General features: G+C 42.9%; 1 protein-coding gene across 6 annotated transcripts in view; it reads left to right on the top strand.

Annotated features, from left to right (window-relative positions):
* DMD (dystrophin) overlaps positions 1–12,465 on the top strand; it is a 1,886,383-nt gene that overhangs the window by 627,027 nt on the left and 1,246,891 nt on the right. For all 6 annotated transcript variants that reach the window (XM_074968560.1, XM_074968534.1, XM_074968525.1 and 3 more), the window contains 2 exons: positions 2,303–2,404; positions 2,503–2,610. In XM_074968560.1, the coding sequence (XP_074824661.1) occupies positions 2,303–2,404; positions 2,503–2,610 (210 nt within the window). The remainder of the gene's footprint in view (positions 1–2,302; positions 2,405–2,502; positions 2,611–12,465) is intronic.

Genomic DNA, 12,465 nt, shown 5'->3' with positions numbered 1-12,465 from the left:
AAAAATCAAATGGATATTTGTGGAAAGCTTTCTTTATGCATTATTTGTCCAGATATAATATTGAAACTAAAAAAATACCCACTAGGACATTCTTTAATAAAATACCGAGAGCATGAACTTTAATCTGAACTCAAAAAAATCTAAAAGCATAGTTTGTACCTGTGCATCCAGATGTTAGGAAAGGGGGTATTCCTCAGTCTTATGGTATCAAGTGCATGTGCTGCTTGAAAAAATGGCACTGTTTTAAATCTACCATCCTTTCTCTGAAGGTAGATCAATTATATTTTTCATGTTTCTAATATATGTCAGTATAAGATCTGAGACAGCTCTTCATATTGGAAATTGTTCATTTAATCTATGAGAGCAGTTCTGGTTTGCTACTTAATGAAGTGGAAAGCATGTCACAAGCTTTTCAGCTGTGGCATGCAGTCAGTATCATGCCTGGCCACACAGTCAGATGACATCTGCAATGTGCCTTTTACTTTACTGAGGAGCACGACATAACATTCTTGCTATTCCTACTATACAATGTTGCTGGATCCTGTACTCATACTGCAGATCCATGGTATTGCTGCACTGTATGAGAGGTTTGGTTGTGTGTGTGTGGGATTAGGAATTTTTATTTTTGTTTTAAAAGTCAACTGTTTAGATGCTGCACTTTTGTTATTGTGACAAAGTGGGACTGTTCTTAATGTTTCCTCTGAATACCGTAGGGGTGCCTCAGTTTCCCCTATGCATTTCTTAAGTCTCTAGGTGGTGGGATAAAGGGGTGTAATTGTTGCAGAGCAAAGGACCAGCGTACATAAATGGCTGACACTCTGTCTCCTGGCAACTGATGGTCTGCCCCCCCTCCCCCCGGCAAGGTGATAGCTAAAGGGGTTGGAGAACAAAGGAATCAGGTGACCTCCTGGCCCAGGAAAGGGACAAAGCCCACAGGAGGAGGGGCTGGAGGGTGTTAGTTGGGGCTGGCTGGGGACATGGAGTGAAGTGCAGACATGGTTGTCTGGCTCACTGCCCCCCAAAATGGACCCCACTGAGGGGTCCTGTTCTTTGTACCTACAAGCTCTGTTTTAGACCATGTTCCTGTCATCTAATAAACCTCTGTTTTACTGGCTGGCTAAGAGGCACATCTGACTGCAGAGTTCGGGTGCAGGACCCTCTGGCTTCCCCAGGACCCCACCTGGATGGACTCGCTGTGGGAAGCGCACGGAGCGGCAGAGGATGCTCAATGCCCCGAGGTCAGACTCAGGAAGGTGGACGCTGTGTGAGCTTTTTGCCCTGAAGACAGTCTGCTCACAGAGAGGAGGCTCCCGCAGAGTCCTGACTGGCTTCGTAGGGAGCAGTTCCAGAGCATCGCCCGGGGACTCCATGACAGTTATCATAAACGACAATCCTTACCATGGACACAATTCTTTCTTTAATTACTAATATACTAATAAATGGGGAAAATTTGAAGAGACCCCTTGCCACAAAATGTGTGCGTGAGATCAACAGCGAGGAAGCATATGATGGCATGGGCTGCAATAACATTTTGCTGCTATTTGTTTGGGAAGACCTGAATAACTCACTTGTGGCAAAAAAAGAACTTTACGGTACCTTGCACAGTCACAACTATAGTACCCCTAACTTCCTATTTTAGGCATTTGTCTCTAAAGTGAGCAAGTAGGAGATGGAGCTGAATTTTTGCTTAAAATTGAGAGAGAATGAGAGCTTGTTCAAAGAACATGAATCATGCAAGAATCTCAAATGGTAATAGTGTGCATGTATACAGATATCCATTAGGCAACAGAAAATGGCTTAATTAGTGCTTTGTAGAATTTTTACTTCAATAATTCTCACTGGAACATTGTAGAAAAATAAAGGACTTTGATCTTCTATGCTGACAGTACTATCCTATAGCAGATAGGAATAATCTGAGTGCATCTGGGACTTTACCATTATAATCAAGACTCTGGACAACCCTAATTACATTTCAAATTGTTGTGTTTTTGGCACCATCAAGTTTAGAAACCACAGTAGTATCAGACTTAATGGAGATATACTATCCATATCTTGGTATTTAAATTGCTTCCCTTTTCTTGGCTTTACGGCTTCATAAATTCTTTACATTGTACTTCTGTTTCAAACAATGACGATATCCACTTCAGGATGACACACAATGTTTTATGATTTTAAGAATAAGATTTAAAATGGGGGGTTATCAAAGTATTTTCATCAAAATTTTCAGTGCCATGGGGAAATATTATGAGCCTCAATAATACTAAATATTTACGAAGTGTTGTGTGTGCTGCTTTCTTTTTAGGATCTGGGAGAGCGGTGGGCAGCCATTTGTAGGTGGACAGAGGATCGATGGGTCCTTCTGCAGGATATTCTTCGGAAGTGGCAGCAATTTGCTGAGGAGCAGGTGAGTAGCGTTATCAGTTATAAACCAGAACATTGTTCAAAAAATTGCACTCTGAATGGTCTTACCGAAGGCTTTTCCCTTATCTGAATTTCTTTCAGTGCCTTTTTGATTCATGGCTTACAGAGAAAGAGGATGCAGTGAGCAGGATTCATACAACTGGCTTTAAAGATCAGAATGAAATGCGTGCCAGTCTGCGAAAGTTGGCTGTATGTATTTTCCATTGTTCAGTTTTTTGTTTTGCTTTCCTCATTCACGAGTCTGACTGCACATCTGGGTTCATCCAGTTGAACAGCTTCTATGTTTCTTGGGATCACTGGTACCTGGGGAGCATGGAGTCCTCAACTGTTGCCTGATTTTGCTTATGAAAGAGCTTCATCTGTGCCACTTGACTTTGCAACCTTAATAGTATTCTCTGAACATATTTTTGTCTATTATGTATACATTTACAACATTAATATCTAATTCATATACATAAAATAAATACAAAGCTTCAGTTCACAATGTTGTATGTGCACAGTTTATTTTATATACATAAAATTAGACATAAAAATATGTTAAAAACACTATTAAGGCCACAAAGTCAAAGGCTCAAAAGTTAGGAAACGGCAGATTTAAGAGTGCCTGTATACCATAATTCAGCCCTCTTGTGAGTATATATTATATGATCACATACTATTTTTCCCCAGAGGACTCTTGCCATATTTAGTGAATGTGTAGTTAGTTATTGAATATTTCTTTGTATCCTACTCATTCAGTGGATAGGCCATGATCATATTTATTGAACACCATCTAAACCCAGCAAAGACTACAACATTATTAATTTACTCTTGAACATTTTTATGGTTCTCTCGCGATATCTGAGTGCTTCTCAAACATCAGTCAATTTCTCTTCACAACCCTCCTGTCCTTCTACCAGCTCAGTGCTCTTTCCTGGAAATTAAAAACATGCAGTTCGTAGTCTTTATTAAGTGAAACATACTGCTTTGCAGTCTGTTACCTTGTAAGTGAGAGTCTTGCAATCCTGGCCAGGTTTGAGACTAGGGTTGCTAACTTTTTCTGATTGCAGAAAACCAAACTCCCTTGCCCTGACCTTTCTCCGAGGCCTCACCCCTCACTCACTCCATCCCCACTCCCTCCGTCACTCACTCCCCCACACTTGCTCACTCATTCATTTTCAGCGGGCTGGGGCAGGAGGTTGGGGTATGGGAGGGAATGGGGTTTGGGGTGTACGAGGGGGCTCCAGGCTGGGGCCAAGAAATTCAGAGTGCAGGAGAGGATGTGGGCTCTGGGGTGGGGCCAGGGATAAGGGGCAGGCTGGGGCCAAGGGGTTCAGAGTGCGGGAGTGGGTATGGACTCTGGGAGGGAGTTTGGGAGAGGGAGGGGACTCAGGGCTGGAGCATGGGGCTGGGGTGTGGGGGATGTGGGCTCCAGCTGAAGGTGTGCGAGGAGGGGTCAGGGTGTGGGCTCTGGGCAGCGCTTACCTCAGGTGGCTCCCAGAAGTGGCCAGTATGTCCCTGTGGCCCCTAGGCGCAGGGGCAGCCATGGAAGCTCTGCGCGCTGCCCTCGCCTGCAGGCGCCACCCCCGCCGCTTCCATTGGCTGTGGTTCCCCGCCAATGGGAGCTGCGGAGCTGGTGTTCATGGCGGGGGCAGCGTGCGGAGCCTCCCTGGCTGCCCCTGCGCCTAGGGGCTGCAGATACATGCTGGCTGCTTCCAGAAGCTGTACAGAGCCAGGGCAGGCAGGGAGCCTCCCTTAGCCCCTCTGCACTGCTGGCTGGACTTTTAGCAGCCCAGTCAGCAGTGTTGACCAGGGTCGCTAGGATCCCTTTTTGGCCGGGCATTCCATTCAAAAACTGGATGCATGGCAACTCTAATTGAGATGCTTGCTGCATCTGGATCTGGATATGTTTTGACTTTGGTGGTGCTTTCTAAAAAGAAAAAAATGAGACAACAGAGTGACAATTCATTGTATTTTAAAAACAGTTCAGACTGGGCAGGGGCAGAGAAGAGCAACTAGGATGATCAGGGGAATGGAAGGCCTATCTTATGCGAGGAGATTGGAAGAAGTTGGCTTGTTTAGTGTAGCGAAAAGAAGTCTGAGAAGGGTATATGATTTCTCTACAAATACCTTAGTGGGGTAAACACTAGGAAGCGTGAAGAGCTATTTATGCTGAAGGACAGTGTTGGCTCAAGAACAAATAGATGTAAAGTGTCCATGAATAAATTCAGGCTGAAAGTTAGAAGAAGGTTTCTAACCACCTAAGCCAATAGGAGTTGTGGGGGCAAACAACCTAATTAGTTTTTAGAGAAAGTTGGACAAATGTATGAGTGCAATTGTATGATGGGGTTGCTTGTGATGGCAGGCAGCAGGGCTCAACAGCCCTGTGAGACACTTCCTGTTTGTCTTACATTCCTCAAAGTTCAAGCTTCAGGATTTCAGCCGGCCACTTGCCGGGGTCAGGAAGAGATTCCCCCCCCCCCCAGTGTATTCTGGGAGGGTATTTTTATATTTTTCCTCAGAATCACCAGGGATAGAATCACCAGGGATGGCCATGGCTGGAGATGTGACACTGGACAGGAACATTGAGGTGCCACCAAGCATTCTCTTTTTCAGATGCTTGGTTGACTGATTCTTGCTTACAAGCTCAGGGTCTAACTGATCATCATACGTGAAGACGGAAAGGAATTTTACCCTAGATCGGATTGGCAGTGATCTTGGGGATTTTTTCCACCTTCCTCTGCAGTATGTGGGTACATACCACTTTCCAGGATTATCTGTGTATATCTCACCTAATCATTTCCCTGCCGTTGTGAGGGTTTTGGACACTAAGGCACCTTGGTCCTCCTGCTGTCTGCTTGAGGCACATAATAGTCTGGTCCCCTGTGGGTTATAATACTTTGGTCTAATTTTGGGTTTAGTGTGCAGATGCTGGGTGGCCTGCGTTGTTGTTGGCCTGTGATATACAGGAAGTCAGACTAGATGATCTAGTGGTACCTTCTGGCATTAAACTCTATGGTTCTCAGTGTGAAATAATTTCACAAATTAACATGACTCTGCCTACAGTAAGATGGAGGGGTACATTTTCACCTCAATGTTTATGGCAGCGAAGGTGAAAAACTGTCATTGTTAAAAGGAATTGTGCAAGTAATCTGTTCTTGTTCACCTACTATTTATTTAGATATGTAGAAGGACACTGGTTCATGGGTAACATCACATCCATGTAAAGCGGAGTTTTAACAGTTTACAAACTGTGAAATTTTTCAGGCAATGTGTTACTGCTGGGTTATAACTACCTATGCAGTTAAAATAATTAAATCAATTTCAGTTCTATGAAATAATATTGACTATATTTTGTTGTCTTGTACTGTGTACAAAAATCTTTGTGGCCTTTGTTATATTAAAGTTTTCTGGTATTATTACTGTAAGTTGTTTCAATAATTCTCTGAGGTGCTTAGAATTCAAAATAGGTTGGCCTCACTGTGAACAAATTAAAGGTATTTTTAAAATAACATTTTTAAAAAATCTTACTGTTTGATTGTTTAAACTAATTAACAGATATCTAGCAGCTGGTCCAGAATTGATGGTAAATATCCCTGCTGATTTAGGCAGTGACTAAAAATATGCTCCTTAAAATATGCCACAATTTGAGACCCAAAACTCTGACCATCTGTTATCATAACCTTAAGCATGCATAGCTGTGGATACATTGTGCTAACCCTTTGTTTTCCTTCTGCCAAAAATAATTGTCCATGGTCTGAAATATACACTTTTAGTCAATAGTGTTAAAGTGAATGACAGTATAGAATCTAGAAGGTATTTGTTGGAATTGAGCTTTTACTTTAACTAAAGCTTATTTTAGGATTATGCCCATGCTTTTACTTTATCACAAAAGGATTCCACTTAAATTCATTTACATTTTCGTTCACTTACTCTGAATTCTAGTCCTGTAACCAGTAAGTGAGCTGTGATTGACTTGTCAGAGAGTTGAGTAAAGGGCTTTCATGTAACCAGGACCAGCCTGAGGTGTTCTGGAGTCCCTGTGTGAGGAGAAAATTGTGAAGACAAAGTCCAGCTTTGTTCAACAATGTAGCACATTTTTGAGGTTTGGCAAGCGGCCAGAGAATAGAATGGTTTGTCACAGGTTCTGAGAAGGAACGATATCACTAGTGTCCAGGAGTGATTAAAAGTATATTTGTCATAATTGATTCCTGCAGGTTTGGGGTCGGGCCTCCAAGTTGTTCTTTCCTGGTTGATTGAAGATGTCATGTCAAGAAGGGGACATTTTCCTTTGAGTAATTTTATATAAACTCCAATTAATGGAATATACATGCATACTTGTTATTAAGTACGTGTCCTCTTGAAAGCAGTGTCCATTGACCCCCACCTGCCCTCATGGAGATGAATGTTGGGACCCATTAGTAGATAAAGGGCCCCACCACCAACCTTACTCCTATTCCTGTTTTTGCAACTATTGGCTGGTTAGCCAGAATCAGTTGCTAGCAGTTGCTGATTCTTTATTAGATGAGACTATACTGACATTTTTTCTAAAGTCACCTGGTAATTTCCAGTTTTCACAAGATGGATGAGGCTTTCAGTATTGAATTATCAATTGTACATTGGAAGTAACACTCCCTTTTTAATATCTTTGAACTATGGTAGCAGACAGGCCAGAGTATCCATTCCACTGAATGACAATAGTCTTTTAGAATTAGCACCTGTCCCTGTCTCAGCAGAAATCCAAGTGGGCAGGTAGGTTGTCTTAGGTGTATAAATATTTTTATTCACTCATCCTGCACCAGATTCTCACATTGCTGCTGCTGTTGCAACAACCTAAGGAATAGTTGATCATCCTTCTCTTTCTCCCAGTTTAACAAATGTCATGAAGATGAAACTGAATTTCTCCATTACCCTCTAGATGAGGATTGCAAACTGTTTGGTAATGTTGACCATAGTTGACTGCTTGTCTTGGAGTATACGTCTCATATTGTTGGACTACCTTCTGGAGAAAGTGAAGAGGTGATTGTCATATTCTGTCATTGAGATGCAAAGTCTGCCCTTTGACATATGACATTTTAGGGTACATCTACACAGCCGAGGGCAGCGAGCTAGGCTGACAGACTTGGGCTTGAGCTACCAAACTACAAATAGCTGTGTGTATGTTGCAGCTTGGGCTCTGAAGCCTATGGAGGCAGGTAGCACGAGCCCAGATCTGTTGACGTGAGCTTGGAAATTCACTACTGTAGACTGCCACTGGCTATGTAAAAGTACCATTAGATTCAGCCACTTGCTCAGTGGCCTCACTTTGCAGGATGGCATGGCTTAGGAGTACAAATGGATGTGAAGGCTCTCCATTTCTGATGAAGCCAGTTTATTCAGGGAGAGGACAAATTAGTCTGTGGAGCAGGACACACAACTCAGATTTACACTGCGTTCCTCAGACTTGTATTAAAGGAGGGAAAATTGACTTTATTACCAATGTGAAGGTCTTGCTCCTTAGTCCTCTTCCAATAGAAAATTGCTATCTCCCTTCCTCCTGGTTTCCAGGGGTTATTGGGAATTCCAAACAGGACCAACCACATATTACATTAGTAGTCCCTATTTGGGCACTTCAGTTTTGTCTCCCAGATTTCCAGGTCTGGCATCAGAACCTGCAGTCTAACTGCTAAACCTTCTTTATCTCCTTTTGAAAGGTCAGGGTCATTTTCTCTAGCCAGATCCTTAAGCCTGCCAGCATCTTAGAGATGCTTACAGTTCTTGTTAATTCATTTGGATTCTGACAGTTAAGAGAAATTCAAAAAACTCTCCTGAAGAGTTTTAAGCCTTCAGTAAGAAAAAACTCTGACTTAAATCGAAGAGGTTTTCCTTTGTGAGTCTCTTGGGGTACAGTCCACGCTGCGGGGAGGGGGGGGGAAGGGTTATCCTTACGTGTTAGCTAACACAAGGTAAAATCCTGATGAAGACAAGACCATTTGTGGTTTTTGCACATTAAGAAGATTGAGGTAAACATTGGCGTGGGTGGGAGGAACAATCCTAGGGTTGATCTCAACTTGCTAACACTTTCTTATTTACTTTCTCCGCATCAGTCATGATTTTATAGACCTCAATCATATTCCACCTTAGTCTTTTCCTTTCTAAGCTGAAAAGTCCCAGTCTTATTAATCTCTCCTTATATGGAAGCTGTTCCATACCCCTAATCATTTTTGTTGCCCTTTTCTGTACCGTTTCCTATTTCAATATATATTTTTGAGGCGGGGTGACCAGATCTGCATGGTAGTATTCAAAATGCGGGCATACCATAGATTTAAATGGTGGCATTATAATATTTTCTGTCCTATCATTTCTTAATGATTCCCAACATTCTGTTCGCTTTTTTGACTGCCGCTGCACATTGAGTGGATGTTTTCAGACAACTATCCACAGTGACTCCAAGATCTCTTTCTTGAGTGGTATCAGCTAATTTAGACCCCATCATTTTATATGCACAGTTGGGATTATATTTTCCAATGCGCATTACTTTGTATTTATCAACATTGAATTTCATCTGCCAATTTGTTGCCCAGTCAACCATGATCATCAGTGTGGATCTAAAATTCCCTGTCCCCATATGTTCAGAGACTTAAATAAAAATTCTGAGTAAATAAAAGGAATTAAGGGATTATTATATGTAGTGTTTCTATATACAAGTCCTAACTTTGCATTCCATATGAGGGTGTATGTGCAACCCTATTTTTCTAAAGCGTTCTGACTCAAGGGTATATGTATATCCCAAGAATTGGATCTATTCTCACACTCTACCCAAAGAAGTACGGTTACCTGCAGGTAATCTTTCTTTTGCACGTGTGTTCTGGGATGGGATTCTATCAGGCTCGCCTCTGTCTGTACCAGGTGGGCAAGCAAAGCAATCTTTTATATTTGAGAATTATGCCAATTCAGCTAAGTTGTTTCTGTTTTCATATAATTTATACATGCAATATATTGTAGAATTCCTGTTCAAATAAAACCCATCATAGCAAGTAGCAGCCTTTTTTTAGTACCTGCAAATTGTGTGTTTCACATAGTTCATTCTGTATTAACATATACAAGTTTGCTTCATTTAGTATTAAATCTCTTTTGGGACTCAATTAATTTAAAGGTCATGTAAGAAAAGCTGCTTAGATATTGTCACTTTGCACATAGATTACCAATGAGCTTGTGTTCCCTAAGACAATTTCTAATATAGCTGGGTATTTGTCCCGTCTCTAAAGCATTTCTTTTTACACTAAAATTTTTAAAATAGCTGTCTTATTCTCTACGCTCAGAACTCAGACTTCTTTCTATTTCAGTTGTTTTCCCTACTGCTTCCTGACCATCACTGCCACACCAGTGCAATGGCATAGTTGCTTCACATTCCTTAACATGTTAGCAGGTGATGTAGAAGGCACATGAGCCCACGCTGGATGTGTGCTGTGTTGCATACATGGTGGCTTAATAGATAGAGCACAGGCCTGTGACTTGCGAAGCCATGTAAAAGTTCTAGTCTCAGCTCTGAGCATGGCCTGCTGGGTCACCTCACCTCCCCGTACCTCAGTTTTCCCATCTGTAAAATGTGGATAATTACACTGACCTCTTTTGTAAAGTGCTTTGAGATCTACTCATGAAAAGTGCTTGTAGAGGGGTTTGGCCAGGGCTCACCTCTCTCCAGGGCGGCAGGAGACCACACCGCCTCGGTACTTTCTTCCAGTTGTTGACTGGGAAATAGCCCTGGGAATTAGCAGCAGTAGAGGCAAACAGAGACAGTTATTCACACCCAGCCTATGGTCAGTGGGCAATAGCGAGTCCAGGGCTCAGGCCCTCAGGCAGAGGCTGAACAAACAGTTATAATTAGCAGGCCCAGGACCTGGGTCAGAGCGGGACAGCTGAGAGTCAATGTCCCAGGCCCTGAGGCAGGGGCTGAGCAAAGGCAGGTAAACAGCAAGCCCAGGTCCTTGGCTCAGAGGAGCCTGGGTGAGGGAAAGGCTGACACCCACTAGTTGGGTTGCAGGGGGGACGCAGGCCCTCCCACTCCACTCCATCCCAGCCCGGGGCCCTAGCAGTGGCAGAAGACCCGCTGCTGTGTCAGTGGGGATCGTGGCTGCAACACGCTAACAAGGGCTCCAGCAGTGCTACAGGCAGACCATGGTCGGCTGCTCCCAGGCTACTTCCTACCTCCCCCTCTAGAGGTACCTGGGTCCGGACCGTGTCCTCCACGGGTCAGGTACCATGGGCTTCTCAGGGTAACTGGCGAGGGGCAGGCTTGGCAGCTCCTCTGAGCTCTGGTCAGTGTCAGGTGTTGGTCAGGCGGGCCAGTCTTGGGGTTCGCTGCCGGTTGCCGGGGTCTCCTAACCGGGAGCTAGGCCGCAGGCATCTGGCCTCTCTGGTGTTTGCTCCTCCAGTGAGCTCTGAGGTTGGGCTTTTATAATTCCTGTTCTGCCCCTTGATCTCTGGGGGGAGGGTGCAGGATTCGCTGGCTCTGCCACTTTGGTGTCCAGAAGGGCTCATGCCTCTCCAGGGTGGCGCAGGACCACATCGCCTCACTGCAGTGCTATATAAGAAGATTTTATTATGATTAATACTAATGGATAATTTGTCCTTAAAATAAGTATTCCATTAAAATATCTTTGAATCCCTAAAAATGGGTTCAGCCTAATAAGCAGTGGCAACTATATAATCAGACATACATAAACACTCAGTCATCTCAAAGTCCTGGATTTCTTGCCTGAGTCATCCTTTCAATAGGTAAATAATGACAAATATGTTTTACAGCAGCCACTGCTTATCTGAACAAAAAAAGGGGGGGGGGGTTGCAGTTGGATTTTAAAAAAGAAAAACATCTAAACCAAACAACTAGCTGGAGGAAGTATATTAATAATGGCGGTGAGGAAACCATTTTACAAAGGGTAGATTTGAATATAGGTGCTTTATGCTGTATCTCTATTTTTAACAAAACACAGGGTGTATTCCAAAGAAGCTACTGAAAAAATGTGGCTGAGGGCATGTAGTGACACCATCTCTAGCCATAAAATATTTACCCTAGAACAAACTGTGCATCTGTTTATATTGAAGTTTTCTCTATCTCAGAGTGTGAGGTAGGGAACTATACAGCATTTGTGTTGACAGGAATATTTCCTGCCTTGTGAACTCCACCTAAAGAGGTGGTCAAACACATTCTGCCAGCTTCTAGATTTTTGAAATGGCTGGATAGTTAGGGGAAACTATTGTGCAAACAAGTGTTATGCAATTTTACAGGCACTTTTGATGAAACCAATTGAACTGAAGAAGAGCTCGAAAGCTTGTCTTTTTCACCAACAGAATTTGGTCCAATAAAAGATATTACCTCACCCGCCTTGTGTGTCTAATGGAATTACATAAAATGTAACTCTACAGAAACATTAATCTTCGAGAGCTTGACTGTCTTGCGAAGTACTCAATTGCATTCTCTACGAGTTTGTTAGTGTTTTAGGTCAAATCTTGATAAAATCAAAACTCATCCTTTGAAGTTGCCCTCCATTATTGTAATGCATTGATTTTTTTTTTTTAGGTAAGCAGGAGTGAAAACAAAAAATTCCTCATTAGGTTCGGTTACAGGCCAGGCGCTAAATAATCCTTAGCTATGCATGGATATTGCAAAACAATGCTGAGTCACACTGAGCCATACGTTGAGTAATTTTAGGCGTGTGGGGCTTCCTTTACTTGCCAGCATCTCCTTCTGTGATGGTGCCCAGTAGAGACCTGGGTCCTGATTCTTCACTGACTTGCGCCCTATGTAGCCATTTACACCTATGTGAAGTGGATGTAAAACTCTACCAAATCGGAATTTTCCCCCTCGTTTTTACTGGTGATAGCATTTTTCACTCCCTTTGCACAGGTATAGCCACATTAACATGGTGCTTCCTATCCCCAGTTATCACATGTGAGTGCTGGTTCTCCTTTCAATGGCAATGATCAGGAACCATGTTTTTTTGGTGGCTCACAGTCCAGCTTCTGCTACTCATGTGCGCCAGTAGGGTAGAGTCAGGCAAAGCCTCCCAGACAATTCAAGGCAGT

Source organism: Natator depressus, chromosome 1 (genome assembly GCF_965152275.1).
Source record: "Natator depressus isolate rNatDep1 chromosome 1, rNatDep2.hap1, whole genome shotgun sequence".
Classification (NCBI taxonomy): Eukaryota; Metazoa; Chordata; order Testudines; family Cheloniidae; genus Natator; species Natator depressus.
The sequence above is the reverse complement of the archived record's forward strand: the minus strand, read 5'-3'. Positions and strand labels throughout refer to the sequence as shown.